We start from the raw sequence: 19537 nt of genomic DNA, 5'->3' as shown, positions 1-19537 counted from the left end.
CTGTATGTAGAAATGGTTGGTTGCATCCGCTCTGCTCGTTTAATGTCTTTAATGTTTCCCTCTTACACACATATTTATGTGTGCTATGGCTATGAGGTTTTTTTTACCCTTGGCCCAGGCTTACACCGAATATACCTGTTTCCCACCTTTTTTGTAAGGGGCGCCGAAAGTTGGCAGACCCGTCAGCGATCCTGTTCTGTCTCCCTGTAATGTTTGATCCTGCTCTGTCTCCTTGTAATGTTTGTCTGCTCTTGAATGGGATTGCGCTAAAAATCTTAATTTCCCCTCGGGGATTATTAAAGTATTTCTGATTCTGATGTCGAGAATTTGCGAGGAGGGATCGCATTACAGTCATTCAATGATTCTTGTATCGTCGCCCAAAAGGAAGAGAATTGTGCCCAACAACCAGACTGTTGGTGTGCAGGCGTGCTACAATTAGCCTTGCGCGAGTACGCCCAGAAGAACACGACGCAACACGACTCTCATTATTGAAGAGCGTGTTGCTAAGCTAGTTTTCAAGCTATCACAGGCGCTGATGGGGTTGAACAAAAGTCATCAAAACAGGCACGCTCCAACTTCAAAACCGGAAGCGAAACAGTTGTCTTTTCTCCGCGTTAAGCTGCCGTTTCCTGGTGACCGAGCCTTAACTGAGGAGCACTTTTCTACTTTTGCTTTGAAATGCCACAGTCATGCGCATAAGCCCCCCCCGCACCCCCCCGCCGTACTGCCACCGCCTCCTCCCCCTCCCGCCCCAATCTTCATTTGGCAAGCGCTGCCTCTGATCTCCGCACATCAAAAGGCTGGTTTGTAAGATAAGGTAATGTTTGAAGTCTGCGCAGCTGCATTCCCCAGCGTCCAAGCAAATCCATAAATAAGATATAAGCAAAAAAAAAAAAAAAAAAAAAAAATTCCCCCTTCACCGCTCTCGTTCTCTTCCCACCCAACTGCGTCCTCTACTACTGCTGCCGCCCCTTTTTATTTCTTTAACACTCGCAATCCTGTTTTCAGAGGTGGGTAGAGTAGCCAGAAATTGTACTCAAGTAAGAGTACTGTTACTTTAGAGATTTATTACTCAAGTAAAAGTAAGGAGTAGTCACCCAAATATTTACTTGAGTAAAAGTAAAAAGTATGTTGTGAAAAAACTACTCAAGTACTGAGTAACTGATGAGTAACATATACACACATATATATATATATATACACACATATATAAATATATATATATACACACATATATATATATATATATATATATATATATATATATACACACATATATATACATACATTGATATATACAGTATATAATTTATATTTATTTATTTTGCCGTTTTTGTTTACATGTTAAAGGTGTTTTAATGAATATACATGCATGTTTAACACATATAGATTCCTTTCTTTCATGAAGACAAGAATATAAGTTGGTGTATTACCTGATTCTGATGACTTGCATTGATTGTAATCAGACAGTAGTGATGATAACGTCCACGTTTTCAAATGGAGGAGGAAAAAAGTTCCTCCTTTCTGTCTAAAACCACATGAAAGTGGTTGGTTTTTGGCTTCTTATTTGTCCAGCTTCTATATTCGTTTTTATACACTTTACAAGAAATACATTGGCGGCAAACTCCGTAGCTTGCTCGCTTGCTAGCTTGTTTGCGCTGGCTTTCGGAGACTCTTATTTTGAAAGCGCAGGCGCGATGGAGCGGCACTTTTATTGTGAAGACAGGAACTGTGCAGTCAGTCTTTAGGCTTTTGACGGGATGTACGGTTGAAATAAAAAAGGGTATTTTTTTCCGTCACACTTTTGATTGATTGATTGGAACTTTTATTAGTAGACTGCACAGTACAGTACATATTCCGTACGATTGACCACTAAATGGTAACACCCGAATACGTTTTTCAACTTGTTTAAGTCAGGTCATGTGACCGCCTGGCTCTGTTTGATTGGTCCAACGTCACCAGTGACTGCATCTGATTGGTGGAACGGAGTGAACGTCACCAGTGACTGTATTTGTTGAAACGCAGGCACTATGAAGGTCTGTCTGACAGACCAAAACAAACAAAGCGTGCATTAACAGATCGATAAAAATTAGTAGCGAGTAGCGAGCTGAATGTAGATAAAAGTAGCGGAGTAAAAGTAGCGTTTCTTCTCTATAAATATACTCAAGTAAAAGTAAAAGTATGTTGCATTAAAACTACTCTTAGAAGTACAATTTATCCCAAAAGTTACTCAAGTAGATGTAACGGAGTAAATGTAGCGCGTTACTGCCCACCTCTGCCTGTTTTAAGCAAAACGAGCGGACGTTATGAGGTGATGGCGGCTCTGTGCTAAGTACAAACAGGATACGGTCTTTGGTGTATTCCAATATTCTTGCGACAACTCGTAAAAGCCAATGTGAGTGTTTGCATAGTTACTCAAAAACTTTCTGTCCGCACCTGATCAGAGCACTCCTTGACGTGAGCAATGACCACGGCGTGACCTCGTTCACCTAATTGACACGTCATTACGCCCAGTAATCTGTTCCAGGAACTAGGCCGCCGGCACGTACGCACTGTGTGTACTTTTAACAATGATCACTGAACACAGAATGAACACTGCGGCCGTTGGACGCCACCCAATCGGGTGTCATTGCTCTGTGAACTGTGTGTGGCATTTTCAAAGTTTGCTGACATCATGAAAAAACAATGCAGCCTCACACCCAAACAACTTAAACGGGACTGTACGCATCAAGCCTATCATTTAGTGTAATTAGCTGGCATTACACTTCCATTGGGGTGGCTGCATTGTAGAGTTACACTACTTCCCTGTTACAGACACATTCAAAAGTAGCAAGTCAGCAGTATCCAATGTGACTACAAAGGCCTTGACTTAAGCCTCATAAACCAGATTGGCTTGAAATTTCTCACCAAGCTGAATGTGCTTGAGAAAACAAATCTGATACAGACCTCCAGGTCACCGACGTGCACACGTGTGCAAGGTTGGTCGGAAAACACGGACGCCGTCAAACGAAATGTCTTTTCAGAACCACCTAGACTTAGTAACAAGTAGCCCTTAAGTCACCAATCATTTGTTAACGATTAAACAAGTTTAAGGGTATTTGTATTACATGTATGCTGGATCGTCTTCCAACACATTTTGACCACAACCCTTAGTAGTCGACGTCATCGGTTACGTAAATACGTCGACGCCGTTTTTGTGCGTCGGCGCGTCGCATATTTACGTCACACTACTTTACTGTCATGGCGGAGCGCAAAGCAGACGATGCGAGCGAGGGGAAAAAAGCACGCCAAAAGTCGTCAAAAGTGTGGGAGTATTTCAATAAACGGCCTAATAATGTTGTTGTATGCACACTGTGTCGAGCGGAAATGGCCTATCATAGCAGCACAACGGCTATGAACGAACATTTGAAAAGAAAACCCCCGACAGCGTTCTTGCCATCACCATCAACAAGTCAATCGTCCGCGTGCGTATACGTTGTCATTATTACACAAAAACATGAATGTGTCATTTGTATCTGCGTTGTAAATTCATAAACTAAAGCACCGTTTCGCTCTGAGAGGCGCGTTTGGCGTGCCTGTTCAGTGTTTACAAAGACGCGCTCCTCTTTAACGCTGTGGAGAGGCGGCGGCGGCGAGCGAGCGGCGAGGCGGGGCGCGCCGGGAGCGACGCCTCAATCGTGCCCAGGTGCGCGATCCGCGCAGTTGGAAGAGAAAAGACTTTGTGTCAAATTAAAAGATTGTAAACCTGGCAAAGCCGTCTGGCGTTCAGTCTGTCGGTCCTGAAAGAACCCCACGGCACAAGACGTGTCACAAACGCTAACGTTAATTAGTTGTGCAAATACCTTTTACAACATTAACAGTTACATATACTATGTACAAACCAACAATTAACTTTCACTTTAATCATACTATCATTGTTGTGTTATTAAGCAAAATAAGCAATACTTTTACTTTTGTTGAAATGTTTACACTGTACACTTTTTTGTATTGGATGTTTAGCTTTATTTTTGCACATTTTAGCAAATAAGCAATACTTTTACTTTTGTTGAAATGTTTACACTTGTTACAGAATATTTCCGTTTTGCACTTTTTTGTATTGGATGTTTATCTTTATTTTTGCACATTTTAAAGCAAAATAAGCAATACTTTTACTTTTGAAATGCTTATACTATTCCAGAATATTAAGATTTGCACTGGATGTTTACTTTTATATTTGCACATTAAAAAGCAAATAAGCTACTTTTAATTTTGTTAAATGTTAAAAGTTTTAAATGTTTACATTGTTACAGAATATTTTGTCATGTTGTTGTCAATGTTGACTGAGTGGCCATACTTTTTTTTTTTGTAAATAAAAGCCATGCCTTTTGAAAAAACTGGCCTACATTTATTTTTTCCTCTTCATTTTAAATAAAAAAAAAAAATCGGTAAAAGGAAAAATAATCTATAGATTAATCGAAAAAATAATCTATAGATTAACCGATTAATCGAAAAAAATAATCTATAGATTAATCGATAGAAAAATAATCGTTAGCTGCAGCCCTATAGGTAACCAATCATTTGTTGATGATTAAACAAGTTTAAGGGTATTTATATTACATGTATGCTGGATCGTCTTCCAACACATTTTGACCACAACCCATTGGATGCCTCACAAATTTAATTTACGTTCATGTGAAATAAGCACAGATTGTTACATTCTATGGATTTCCACTGTCCATCAAAAGGGACTCTCAAAGACAGTGTTTTTGTAAACTTACACACTGCTGTGTCCGTGACGAACAGGGAATCGTCCGTCAAGGCCTTGATTTAAGCCTCATAAGCCAGATTGGCTTGAAATTTCTCACCAAGCTGAATGTGCTTGAGAAAACAGCCGTTTCACAGCTAAATCTGATACAGACCTCCAGGTCACCGACGTGCACACATGTGCAAGGTTGGTCGGAAAACACGGACGCCGTCAAACGAAATGTCTTTTTAGAACCACCTAGACTTAGTAACAAGTAGCCCTTAAGTCACCAATCATTTGTTAACGATTAAACAAGTTTAAGGGTATTTGTATTACATGTATGCTGGATCGTCTTCCAACACATTTTGACTACAACCCATTGGAGAGTTTGCTACATAAGCAAAGATTGTTACATTCTATGGATTTCCACTATCCGTCAAAAGGGACTCTCAAAGACAGTGTTTTTGTAAACTTACACACTGCTGTGTCCGTGACGGACAGGGAATCGTCCGTCAAGGCCTTGACTTAAGCCTCATGAACCAGATTGGCTTGAAATTTCTCACCAAGTTGAATGTGCTTTAGAAAACAGCCGTTTCACCGCTAAATCTGATACAGACCCCCAGGTCACCGACGTGCACACGTGTGCAAGGTTGGTCGGAAAACACGGACGCCGTCAAACGAAATGTCTTTTCAGAACCACCTAGACTCAAGTAGCCCTTAAGTCACCAATCATTTGTTAACGATTAAACAAGTTTAAGGCTATTTGTACTACATGTATGCTGGATCGTCTTCCAACACATTTTGACCACAACCCATTGGAGAGTTTGCTACATAAGCAAAGATTGTTACAATCTATGGATTTCCACTATCCATCAAAAGGGGGCTCTCAAAGACAGTATTTTTGTAAACTTACACACTGCTGTGTCCGTGACGGACAGGGAATCGTCCGTCAAGGCCTTGACTTAAGCCTCATGAGCCAGATTGGCTTGAAATTTCTCACCAGGCTGAATGTGCTTGAGAAAACAGCCGTTTTACCGCTAAATCTGATACAGACCTCCAGGTCACCGACGTGCACACGTGTGCAAGGTTGGTCGGAAAACACGGACGCCGTCAAACGAAATGTCTTTTCAGAACCACCTAGACTTAGTAACAAGTAGCCCTTAAGTCACCAATCATTTGTTAACGATTAAACAAGTTTAAGGGTATTTGTATTACATGTATGCTGGATCGTCTTCCAACACATTTTGACCACAACCCATTGGAGAGTTTGCTACATAAGCAAAGATTGTTACAATCTATGGATTTCCACTATCCATCAAAAGGGGCTCTCAAAGACAGTGTTTTTGTAAACTTACACACTGCTGTGTCCGTGACGGACAGGGAATCGTCCGTCAAGGCATTGATTTAAGCCTCATAAGCCAGATTGACTTGAAATTTCTCACCAAGCTGAATGTGCTTGAGAAAACAGCCGTTTCACCGCTAAATCTGATACAGACCTCCAGGTCACCGACGCAATGTCTTTGCAGAACCACGTGGACTTAGTAGCAAGTAGCCCTTAGGTAACCAATCATTTGTTAACGATTAAACAAGTTTAAGGGTATTTGGATCGTCTTCCAACACATTTCGACCACAACCCATTGGAGGCGTCAGCCTTTTCATATCAAGCTATCAAAGAATGGAATGGTCTCCCAGACGATCCAAAGAACAACTCTAGTTTTCACAAGCAGTCAAAGACTGGCTTTTAGACCACCAGTCCTGCTCACATTAGCAATACCAGGCAGGTAGTTGACCATCAGATGATACCCTGGCGGGCGTAGTCAGAGTACCATTACAATCTTGTAACATCGCAAATGTTTTTATGTATGCAATATCAATGGTGTATATGGCTATTGATCAGATGGCTACTGCATTGTATGTGGACTTTGATACAAAAAACTGCTGCACTTTATATACTTCTGCAGTGGCCTAGTGGTTAGAGTGTCCGCCCTGAGATGGGTACCGTATTTTCCGCACTATAAGGCGCACCTAAAAACCACAAATTTTCTCAAAAGCTGACAGTGCGCCTTATAACCCGGTGCGCTTTATATATGGATAAATATTAAGATTCATTTTCATAAAGTTTAGGTCTCGCAACTACGGTAAATAGCCGCCATCTTTTTTCCCCGTAGAAGAAGCGCGCGGTGCATGCTGGGATATGTGACGTTTCATTTCCATTTGTGTGTTTATGTAAAGACCCCAAAATGGCTCCTATTAAGTGTGTTGTCTGTCTAATTATAAATAATGCAGACGAGGCGTGTTAACTGAGTTCTCAACGTTTACTCACAGCGTGCTAACTGCCAGCATACAACGCTTCTCAGGGCTACCGCGCATGCTCGTAACTATCGTTGCATGCTGGGTAGTGTAGTTGTTATATTTGCTAGCTCATAACAGCACATTGAGAGACACGCTTACGCGCTTAATTCAATACTCGCCGTCATTCCGGGTGGATTGACAAAAGACCTCCAGCCGCTAGATATTGGTGTCAACAGGGCATTCGAAGCTAGACTGCTAACTGCGTGGGAACAATGGATGACAGAAGGCGAACACACCTTCACTAAGACGAGGAGGCAGCGCCAGACGACGCCAACATCTGCCAGTGGATCGTAAATTTGCCCAACTTTTCACTTCGGACACCGAAGACGAAGGATTTACGAATGAAGAATAACTTCAGAAAGTGAGCGCTATGTTTATTTTGTGTGTTGTGACATTAACGTTCGAGCAACATTATGTTGCTATTGCTCTGCACTATTTTGAATTTTACTATGTTTGTGATTGCACATTTGCGTACATTTTGGGAGTGAACAGAGTTGTTAGAACGCTGGTTTTTAATATATTATTAAAGTTTGACTGACCTATCTGACTGTTTTTTTGACATTCCCTTTAGCGCAGCGTAGGCGCGTCTTATAGTCCGGGGCGGCTTATTGGTGGACAAAGTTATGAAATATGCCATTCATTGAAGGTGCGGCTAATAATCCGGTGCGCCTTATAGTGCGGAAAATACGGTAGGTTGTGAGTTCATACCCCGGCCGAGTCATACCAAAGACTATAAAAATGGGACCCATTACTTAGGTTGATTGGCAACACTAAATTGGCCCTTGTGTGTGAGTGTGAATGTTGTCTGTCTATCTGTGTTGGCCCTGCGACGAGGTGGCGACTTGTCCAGCTTCCGCCCGAAATGCAGCTGAGATAGGCACCAGCACCCCCCGCGACCCCGAAAGGGACAAAGTGGTAGAAAATGGATGGATACCTCCCTGCTTGGCACTCAGCATCAAAGGTTGGAATTGGGGGTTAAATCACCAAAACTTATTACCGGGCGCGGCCACCGCTGCTGCCCACTGCTCCCCTCACCTCCCAGTGGGTGATCAAGGGTGATGGGTCAAATGCAGAGAATAGTTTCACCACTTTAACTTTAATTTGAAATGAAGCTGCTAAAATACTGTAACTTGACCACCCACTTGATTTGTAACTCACATACCCTCTATGTATTGTACTTGTATTTTAAATTGTTTATCATCAGTGGCCTAGTGGTTAGAGTGTCCGCCCTGAGATCGGTAGTTCAAGTGTCCACCCTGAGATGGGTAGGTTGTGAGTTCAAACCCCGGCCGAGTCATACCAAAGACTATAACAATGGGACCCATTACCTCCCTGCTTGGCACTCAGCATCAAGGGTTGGAATTGGGGGTTAAATCACACAAAAATGATTCCCGGGCGCTGCAGCCCACTGCACCCCTCACCTCCCAGGGGGTGATCAAGGGTGATGGGTCAAATGCAGAGAATCATTTCGCCACACTTAGTGTGTGTGTGTGACAATCATTGCTACTTATGAAGCTGCTAAAATACTGTAAATTGACCACCCACTTGATTTGTAACTCACATACCCTCTATGTGTTGTACTTGTATTTTTAAATTGTTTATCATTATGTAATTTTTAATATTTTGTTGTGTATTTTCAATCCTGTGTCATTTTATTGTGGATGTTAGATGCACCATAAAAGGACTAAGGATCGAAATGAGCATGGTGCTGAATCTGGTGCAGCCATCTTCTTAATGCAACTGCACACTGTCCTTCAAATAAACAAATACAATACTAATTTCCTTTACATTTATGTGAAAAAATAAAAAAAATTAAAGCTGCAAGCAGCATTGGTCGGGCCCGCATATTTGGCAGGTGCTAGTCCTAAGTGTCCCAATACTTTTGTCTACTTTTAGTCTGAAGTGTCCCAAGACTTTTGTCTAGTGTACCTACCTTGTCTGCATTGTGTGGGCACGTTGGTGCTTCCTGCTTTTAAGCAGCCATCTTAAAAAAAACAGCAGCGCAGCAGCATCAGCGCAGCGGGTCTTTGAAGGGTCATAAAATCAAAACCGGAGCAGGTATTAAAAAGCTGTTCTGTTATTTTATACACAAGGGTTTAATCTCTCTCCTGTGTTAGTTTGAAGGCGAAACGACAAACGCGCTCAGAGGAGATAGTTTTTGAAGAAAGGTGACCGGTTTTTACAAAAAATTTGTTTTGAAGGGGGAATAGCAAACTTCCTGTTGATTTTTGCTGGGGGTTGTCAATTTATGAAATGTAGGTCTAAGTGAGACCTACATAGAGGTTTTTCTTTCATGTCTCTCCGACCTTCCCAGTGGGAGTTACAGGCAGTTTTGTCATTTTTTTTCTTCCGAGGAGCAGTTTTTTCTCCGTTTTATTCAAAAATTGCTCTAGAGCGCAATTTTGAGATTTGGGGTTAGGTTTTTTTTTATTAGATCGCAATTTTTGCCAGTCCTGATGTGTGCGTTCAGTTTGGTGAGTTTTGAAGCGTGTTCAGGGGGTCAAATTACAGCTCAAAAAGGCAAAAGTGACTGTTTTTAGTACTTTTTTGTCTTAAGGGGGAATTGCCAACTTCCTGTTGATTTTGGCCCGAGAATGTACCATTAATGAAATGTAGGTCTAAGTCAGACCTACATAGAGGTTTTTGTTTCATGTCTCTCCGACCTTCCTAGTGGGAGTTACAGGCAGTCTATTTTTTTTCCTAGGGGGCGCTAGAGCGCAATTTTGAGTTTTGGGGTTTGTTTTTTTTTAAAAAGGGCAATTTTCGCAGGTCCTGATGTGTAGATAAAATATGGTGAGTTTTGAAGCATGTTAAGCGGGTCAAATTACAGTTTATTGTGGATGCGGAAGAATAATAAAGAATAAATAAAACCTTACAAATTCAATAGGTCCTTATGTCCCACAGGGAGTCCTTATGCAATGGGCCATGCGGGCCCTAATAAAGAGTTTGCTACATGACCAAAGGTTGTTACATTCTATGGATTTCCACTATCCATCAAAAGGGGCTCTTCAAAGACAAATGTTTTTTTGCAAACTTACACACTGCTGTCGGTGACGGACAGGGAATCGTCCGTCAAAGCGTCGCTGGACACCTCGCTGTCGTTGGTGCTGCTGACGGGGGCGAATGAGCCCATGTGACACACATCTCCTCCCTTGTGGGACCTGAAAGTTGCAACAAAAAATAATCAGGCCAGCGCCCGTATTGTAGTGACCATCTAACAGATGAGTTCTTTGCAACACGGTAACCTCTAAACACCCGACATTTAAAGGGGAACATTATCAGCAGACCTGTGTAAGCGTCAATATATACCTTGATGTTGCAGAAAAAAAGACCATATATTTTTTTAACCGATTTCCGAACTCTAAATGGGTGAATTTTGGCGAATTAAACGCCTTTCTATTATTCGCTTTTGGAGCGATGACGCCATTTTCTCAAACACATTACAAACACCAAGTCAAATCAGCTCTGTTATTTTCCGTTTTTTCGACTGTTTTCCGTACCTCGGAGACATCATGCCTCGTCGGTGTGTTGTCGGAGGGTGTAACAACACGAACAGGGACGGATTCAAGTTGCACCAGTGGCCCAAAGATGCCAAAGTGGCAAGAAATTGGACGTCTGTTCCGCACACTTTACAGACGAAAGCTATGCTACGACAGAGATGGCAAGAATGTGTGGATATCCTGCGACACTCAAAGCAGATGCATTTCCAACCATAAAGTCAAAGAAATCTGCCGCCAGACCCCCATTGAATCTGCCGGAGTGTGTGAGCAATTCAGGGACAAAGGACCCTCGGCAGCACGGCAAGCAATGGCCGAGCGAGGTAAACCCCCTGGATGTCTTGGCTCACACCGTCCCTTATGCCACCGAAGATGATCAAGAGAAGAATATCAACCCTAGCTTCCCTGGCCTGCTGACATCAACTCCAAAACTGGACAGATCAGCTTTCAGGAAAAAAAAGAGCGGATGAGGGTATGTCTACAGAATATATTAATTGATGAAAATTGGGCTGTCTGCACTCTCAAAGTGCATGTTGTTGCCAAATGTATTTCATATGCTGTAAACCTAGTTCATAGTTGTTAGTTTCCTTTAATGCCAAACAAACACATACCAATCGTTGGTTAGAAGGCGATCGCCGAATTCGTCCTCGCTTTCTCCCGTGTCGCTTTTCGCTTGCATACGGTTCAAACCGATATGGCTCAATAGCTTCAGTTTCTTCTTCAATTTCGTTTTCGCTACCTGCCTCCACACTACAACCATCCGTTTCAATACATGCGTAATCTGTTGAATCGCTTAAGCCGCTGAAATCCGAGTCTGAATCCGAGCTAATGTCGCTATAGCTTGCTGTTCTATGCGCCATGTTTGTTTGTATTGGCTTCACTGTGTGACGTCACAGGAAAATGGACGGGTGTATATAACGATGGTTAGAATCAGGCACTTTGAAGCTTTTTTTAGGGATATTGCATACCTGCCAACTTTTGAAATCAGAAAAACCTAGTAGCCAGGGTCCAGGGGCCGCAGGCCCCGGTAGGTCCAGGACCTGCGCGACACCCTTTTGCGCACACGTGGTGCCTTTTTGCGCGCGCGCGGTGCCTTTCTGTGCGCGCGCCGTCTCGGTCTGTGCGCTCTCTGTGTACTCCTGGCATCTCTCCTCGCGCTGTCATGTTTCTTTTTGGCACTTTGGGGCTTAGACTTATGCTTAGACGGCCCCTCCTTTCTGATTGGCTCTGAGCATTTTTCATATGACCAATCATTCTCCAGCGTAGCAACGTTGTAGCCATCTTACCTCGGACATCTAGCCTCAATCATTACATTGATGTCAATGGTACATGTACTAATTAAATTACCATAACTTGCTCTAATTTTCGACCAATTTACAAATGGTTTGCCTTGTTACAAATCTTATTACACGTACATATAACATAGGATGCTGTACCTGTTGAAATTACCTCTTTTGCTTTAAAAAAAAAAAGACTTAATTGTGCAACATAGTTGTGTAGGGTCAGTGTTAGTCAGTTCTCTGATTGTTTTAAACTGTTTCAGAATACATTATTAAAAGGCTATTTTTAACATTTTAAAAACAAAATTCAAAGATTATTTCATTAATTTTATGGCTGAATCAAAAGAAATTCCATAAATTAGAAATCAAATGTTCAAGAAGAAGTGAAAATATAAAATAATGTTATGGTTGGATGTTATTGCTGGTGGACCAGTTCTGGCTGAAAGATGTGATTATGGTATTTGTTGTCTTCTCGCAAAAGGGTGTCGCGCGCGCGCACTAAGTGGAGAATCAGCGCCAAAAGGGTGTCGCGCGCGCGCACGAAGTGGAGAATCAGCGCGCGATAACAGTTTTTATGCGCTCGGATTTTTGGCACTAATGTGACGCCATATTTTCCCGTTTTGTTTCACTCCTCGTCGTCAGCTCGCCGTTGTTGCTTTATTTTTTTTTTCCTGTTAGCATTTCCCAGAATGCCTTGCGGTTCAGGCTCGGCCGTGATAGGTTGAGAGGCCAAAGCCCTTCCTCTGTCTACACCCCCCAGAATGCCGTGTGGTTCCGGCTGGGCAGTTCTCCCTATTTTTTTTCTAACAGAACTCAGTGAAATTATCGAACATTCTATCGACCCCATTTTCTATTGATATTGATCACATGTCTATCGCGATATATATTGTTATTGTTTTATCGCCCAGCCCTACCCAACGTGGTCTTTTACATCGCTAATTCCTCCGTGTCCGATCGAAAAATCTTGTCTGCACAAGGTGCAATTCGCGTAGTTTTCACCCTTTTTGGAACGGATAATTATTCCCGGATAGGCTTTTGAAAATTCTTCACGGAATGACTGCAGTTTTCTTTTCGGTTTAAGACTCGTTTGCGATTTTTCTCCGGCTGATTCCATGATCGTTCGCTCGTTTGGAAACAATGGCAACTGGTGCCTCGTGCTTGGCAGCGGTGCTATAAATAGCCTCGCGCATGGCATTCGGAATGGCTCGTAGGAAGTTACGGGAAGCAGTGTCGATTGTCATTGTTGTTACGCGATTTCGTGAATAAAACTTAAAAAAAAAAAAAAATGTAATTAATGAAAAACCGTATGTTTTATCACTGCAACCGTAACCCGGAATAGGTTGATGAAAACCGTACTAATTACGGGAAAACCGGAGTAGTTGGCAGGTATGATATTGCGTGATGGGTAAAATTTTGAAAAAAACTTCGAAAAATAAAATAAGCCACTGGGAACTGATTTTTAATGGTTTTAACCCTTCTGAAATTGTGATAATGTTCCCCTTTAACACGTGAGTGCACTGAGAGACCACCTTCCCCCCTTTTTCATGCCCCATTTCTTCCATCTTAAAAAGCCAGCAGCTTTCCACTTCCCTCACTCACTCTTTCCTGAACATTGATGTCCCGCTGTGCATGCATCCTTGCCACGATACAGGGGGAGGAGACGAGGGGGAGTGGCCATAATGGATGCATGAGTGTGTGTTGGGAAGCAAGGGGGTGGGCTAGCATGACTAACCCCCCCCCAGCTCCAGGCTTGACCTTCAGAGGGGGGGGGGGCTTGCAAAGAGTCAGGTATTTAACGCAGCTGGCCTTGCATTCTTCCCCGTGCCGTTTATCCTTTCTACTCCCTCGCTTTTTATTCCAAGAGGTGCCCCCTCACTTTTTGCTCCAAAGGCATCCGTGACTTCTCCAAAAGGGAAGGAGGGAAAAAACAAACACAAAAGTGGAGAAAGGCAGGCGTTGAGGGAACCAGGGGAGAGTTGACACAAACAAGAGGGAGGAAGAGAGGGCTGAGGGGGTGTGGACGTGGAGGTGTGCGCTTGGTTGTTCTAAAGAGTCAGATGAGAAGATGCAAACAGGGAGAGGGAGAACATAGAAATGAGTTCCACATGTTTTGAATCGGTTTGACAACGAGAAGGAAAGAGACAGGGGGGTTGGGGGGGGGGATCACATCAAACCAGGACTATTCTAGAAGTAGGGGTAGGCGCTCATAAGAAGGTTAGGTCCTGTCCAACACTTGCTTGTTTTTTTTTTTTTGTTGGGTTGAAAAAAGATCGTTAATAGTCACGTACAATCCGATATTGTCCAACTCTTAATTACCGATTCCGATATCAACCGATACCGATATATACAGTCGTGGAATTACCACATTATTATGCCTAATTTTGTTGTGATGCCCCGCTGGATGCATTAAACAATGTAACAAGGTTTTTCCAAAATAAATCAACTCAAGTTATGGGGAAAAAAAATGCCAACATGGCACTGCCATATTTATTATTGAAGTCACAAAGTAGAGATGCGCGGATAGGCAATTATTTCATCCGCAACCGCATCAGAAAGTCGTCAACCATCCGCAATCCACCCGATCTAACATTTGATCAGAACTGCATCCGCCCGCCATCCGCCCGTTGTTATATATCTAATATAGACGATGCAAGGCATTAGTGAGGTTATAAAGCTTTTGCCTGTTAAAGAAAGGAGACTGATCCAACGCAGCACAGACATTCGCGTGCCACGCTGTCACGACCCAGACGCACACCAGTGCGCAATCATATGGGAGCCGCGCTGAGCGCACCTCCAAGCGCGTCTCGCTGCCGGCGACGGCCGGGTATATGGGCCCGACGCTCCAGCGCCATCCATTTTCAGGGCTAGTTGATTCGGCAGGTGGGTTGTTACACACTCCTTAGCGGGTTCCAACTTCCATGGCCACCGTCCTAGCTGCTGTCTATATCAACCAGGGTGAGCCCCACCCCTTTCGTGAGCGCACTGCGCGCGGAGTGACCCCTGTTACGCGCCCCCGGCAACAGGGGTGGCGGGCAGGTAAGCTGCGCGGGCGGAGCGCGCGGAGTGACCCCTGTTACGAGCCCCCGGCCACGGGGGTGGCGGGCAGGTAAGCTGCTTACCTGCTGCGCGTGACGCCGGCCGCGGCGAAGGCGGACGAGGCGGGGTGTCGGTGCGGTGGGCGCGGTGGTGACCCTGGACGTGCGTCGGGCCCTTCTCGCGGATCGCCTCAGCTACGGCTCCCGGTGGGGCCCTCTCGGGGGAAGGGGCCTCGGTCCCGGACCCCGGCGAGGCGTCGGGGGCCTTCTCCGCTCCGTAAAAGTGTCCATCTCTTTTTTTTTTTTTCTTCTGTTGTGGCATATGCAGCAGGTGCCTGCTCGTTTTTCGTATGTGGGTAACAACATTTAACTATGTATATATATTTCCCAATTGGTTTAACTGCCACCCGCCTGAATCTATTTAAAATCTAATTTTTTTTTATTTCAATCGCCCGACCCGACCCGACCCGCTGATAAAATCTAATTTTTTAAAATTTCATCCGCCCGATCCGCGGACTCCGCGGTTGTGCCCGCAAACCGCGCATCTCTATCAGAAAGTGCTTTTTTTTCTTTTTAAACACGCCTCAAAACAGCAGCTTGGAATTTGGGACATGCTCTCCCTGAGAGAGCATGAGGAGGTTGAGGTAGGCGGGGTTGAGGTGGGGGGGTAGGGGGTAGCAGGGGGTGTATATTGTAGTTAGTGCTGCAAGGGGTTCTGGGTATTTGTCCTGTTGTGTTTATGTTGTGTTCCGGTGCGGTTAGGGACGACGTGGCGCAGTGGAAGAATGGCCGTGCGCGACCCGAGGGTCCCTGGTTCAATCCCCACCTAGTACCAACCTCGTCATGTCCGTTGTGTCCTTGAGCAAGACACTTCACCCTTGCTCCTGATGGGTGCTGGTTAGCGCCTTGCATGGCAGCTCCCTCCATCAGTGTGTGAATGTGTGTGTGAATGGGTAAATGTGGAAGTAGTGTCAAAGCGCTTTGAGTACCTTGAAGGTAGAAAAGCGCTATACAAGTACAACCCATTTAATTTATTTATGTTCTCCCGAAATATGTTTGTCATTCTTGTTTGGTGTGGGTTCACAGTGTGGCGCATATTTGTAACAGTGTTAACGTTGTTTATACGGCCACCCTCAGTGTGACCTGTATGGCTGTTGACCAAGTATGCATGCATTCACTTGTGTGTGTGAAAAGCTGTAGATATTATGTGACTGGGCCGGTACACGCAAAGGCAGTGCCTTTAAGGTTTATTGGCGCTCTGTACTTCTCCCTACGTCCGTGTACACAGCGGCGTTTTAAAAAGTCATACATTTTACTTTTTGAAACCGATACCGATAATTTCCGATATTACATTTTAAAGCATTTATCGGCCGATAATATCGACAGTCCGATATTATCGGACATTCTTAGTGAAAACGTACAGTCTACTGTAACAATAAAGACCGTATGCGCATAACAAGCTGTCATGACTTGGTCCTGGGTGTTTGCTTTTCCGGGATGCAACGGAAAGTTGGCACGGGCGAGACGGGAATGAAGGTACATGATTTATTTATATTTATCAAAAAAGGAATAAACGAAAAGCGCGCACAGAGGCGGAGAATAAACTATGAAACCAAAAGACTATAGCAAAAAAGTACAAACAAAAAAACACGCACAATGGCGGAGAACAAACTATGAAACCAAAAAGACTATAAACATGGAACAAAAACTTACTTGGCTTGGACAGAAATAGTTGCTTGAGGAATTGACATGGAAAGAAGTAACAGGCATGGACGGAGCATAAATGTGGTGAGGTCGTCAGAAAGACAAACTGAAAAACACTGAACTTAAATACTACAGACATGATTAACGAAAACAGGTGCGTGACTCAAGACGTGAAACAGGTGCGTGACGTGACAGGTGAAAACTAATGGGTTGCTATGGTGACAATCAAGAGTGCACAATGAGTCCAAACGTGGAACAGGTGAAACTAATGGGGTAATCATGGAAACAAGACAAGGGAGTGAAAAGACAGAAACTAAAGAGTCCTATAACTAAACAAAACATGACTTAAAACAAAACATGATTACACAGACATGACACAAGCGTCTTCTTCTACTATACACCAAATAAACACAAATAATAGCAAACAATGCATAAAATAAAATGACATGAGCGAGTTGTTTTTTGTTGTTTCCAATTGTTGCGCGTGTGGTTGTGTCTTGTTTGTGCCATGGGGTGGATAAGTCGTCATTTACAACTAGAAGAGGCAATTCCTGAAGTGGATCTGAACTGCTGACAGAATGTTGTATGAATGGAAGAATGGTTTGAATGTTGGGGACGGCGTCCCGCGGTTGGGAGATTGGCCGTTCCAGCAACCTGAGGGTTCCTGGTTCGATCCCCACCTTCAACCAACCTAGTCACGTCCATTGTGTTCTTGAGCAAGACACTTCACTCTTGCTCCTGATGGGTCGTGGTTAGGCAGCTCCCGCCATCAGTGTGTGAATGGGTGAATGTGGAAATAGTGTCGAAGCGCTTTGAGTACCTTGAAGGTAGAAAAGCGCTATACAAGTATAACCCATAATGTTGAAGAGTTTGAATTTCCAGGAAAATTTGGTTTGGAACTTAAAAAAATGGCCCGTTCATTTCAATGGGAATTTCATGGAAATGTGGGAATTTTGGGAAAATATGGAATTTTTTTTGAAAATGCTAAAAAAAAATGTAATGTTCTGAATGAGTTGAAATGGTTGGCGTTGGAATTTTTCAAATCGGTCGAGAAACGTTGAAGTGGTAACATGTTGAATTGAGAAATGGTATCACGGTATTCCGGGAAAACCGGAAATTTTTCCAGTTCAAAAAACAACTTTGTTTTTTTGTCCTGATTAAGAGGAATATTTTGTTGGTGGAATTGAAAAATGTGGAAGGAGTAGTCGCCAGAAAAAAGGGTGTAAATAAATAAGGGCTTTGGAAAACCAGGAATTTTGGAAAATCCTGGAATTTTTTTTAACTTGGAAACATTATACCATATTTTTCGGACTATAAGTCGCAGTTTTTTTCATAGTTTGGCCGGGCTCCAGTGCGACTTATACCGTATTTTCCGCACTATAAGGCGCACCTAAAAACCACAAATTTTCTCAAAAGCTGACAGTGCGGCTTATAACCCGGTGCGCTTTATATATGGATTAATATTAAGATTCATTTTCATAAAGTTTCGGTCTCGCAACTACGGTAAACAGCCGCCATCTTTTTTCCCCGTAGAAGAGGAAGTGCTTCTTCTTCTACGCAAGCAACCGCCAAGGTAAGCACCCGCCCCCATAGAACAGGAAGCGCTTCTTCTTCTACTGTAAGCAACCACCCGCCCGCGTAGAAGAAGAAGAAGGGCGCGGATATTACGTTTCATTTCCTTTGTGTGTTTACATCTGTAAAGACCACAAAATGGCTCCTACTAAGCGAAGGTTTCCGGTTCATGAAAAGACGCAATCTCTCCATCCGCACACGGACTACTATTTCACAGCAACTGCCTAAAGACTTTCAAGAAAAGCTGGCTACTTTCCGTGCATATTGTAAAAACAAGATAGCTGAAAAAAAGATCCGGCCAGAGAACATTATCAACATGGACGAGGTTCCACTGACTTTTGATATTCCTGTGAACCGCACTGTGGATACAACGGGAGCACGTACGGTGAATATTCGCACCACAGGGAATGAGAAGTCATCTTTCACTGTGGTTCTAGCTTGCCATGCTAATGGCCAGAAACTTCCACCCATGGTGATATTCAAAAGGAAGACCTTGCCAAAAGAGACCTTTCCAGCCGGCGTCATCATAAAAGCTAACTCGAAGGGATGGATGGATGAAGAAAAGATGAGCGAGTGGTTAAGGTAAGTTTACGCGAAGAGGCCGGGTGGCTTTTTTCACGCAGCTCCGTCCATGTTGATATACGACTCCATGCGCGCCCACATCACGCTGGTTTTTAATATATTATTAAAGTTTGACTGACCTATCTGACTGTTTTTTTGACATTCCTTTAGCGCAGTTAGATGCGGCTTACAACACGGGGCGGCTTATAGGTGGACAAAGTTTTGAAATATGCCGTTCATTGAAGGCGCGGCTTATAACCCAGGGCGCCTTATGGTGCGGAAAATACGGTATTTGATATTTTACGCTAATGTGAGTATAAGTCGCACCCCCGGCCAAACTATGGGAAAAACTGCGATTTATAGTCCGAAAAATACTGTAATTCTATTAACCGCAACATGTGAGTGTAAAAAAAACCCAACAACATTATTATTTGTACATAAACAAAGAAAATAATCTGAAACTGTCTTTATTTTCAAGTTATCGTGCCGTGATTTTACCAGTCCGACCCACTTGGGAGTAGATTTTTCTCCATGTGGCGCCCCCAGATCTAAAATGACTTTGAAACCCCTAGTCTGGACCGTGACCGTACCTCGTCTCTCGTTCAAAAATTCAACAGGGATAAGCTCCAGCTCCTCTACGACGACGTAGAAAATGGCCAGACGACAGCCGCCAAGCAGTATAAAAATGCCCTTACCCAGGAATTTCCCATTGAGATTAAGAATCTCTTTTACAAGGGAGAGTCCTGCGCTCATAAACCAGCGTGGGCGGCACTGGCGGCAAAGGCGGGTGGAGTGTCTCGCCTGAGGACATAA

The 19537-nt window shown here is 43.5% G+C and overlaps 1 protein-coding gene across 4 annotated transcripts in view; it reads right to left on the bottom strand.

Annotated features, from left to right (window-relative positions):
* The window catches only part of axin2 (axin 2 (conductin, axil)), a 74686-nt gene that overhangs the window by 34259 nt on the left and 20890 nt on the right, over positions 1 to 19537 (bottom strand). For all 4 annotated transcript variants that reach the window (XM_061974370.2, XM_061974369.2, XM_061974371.2 and 1 more), the window contains one exon: positions 10114 to 10236. In XM_061974370.2, coding sequence (XP_061830354.1) covers positions 10114 to 10236 — 123 coding nt within the window. The remainder of the gene's footprint in view (positions 1 to 10113; positions 10237 to 19537) is intronic.

Source organism: Nerophis lumbriciformis, linkage group LG22 (genome assembly GCF_033978685.3).
Source record: "Nerophis lumbriciformis linkage group LG22, RoL_Nlum_v2.1, whole genome shotgun sequence".
Taxonomy (NCBI): domain Eukaryota; kingdom Metazoa; phylum Chordata; class Actinopteri; order Syngnathiformes; family Syngnathidae; genus Nerophis; species Nerophis lumbriciformis.
This window is presented reverse-complemented; position numbering and strand designations above follow the sequence as displayed.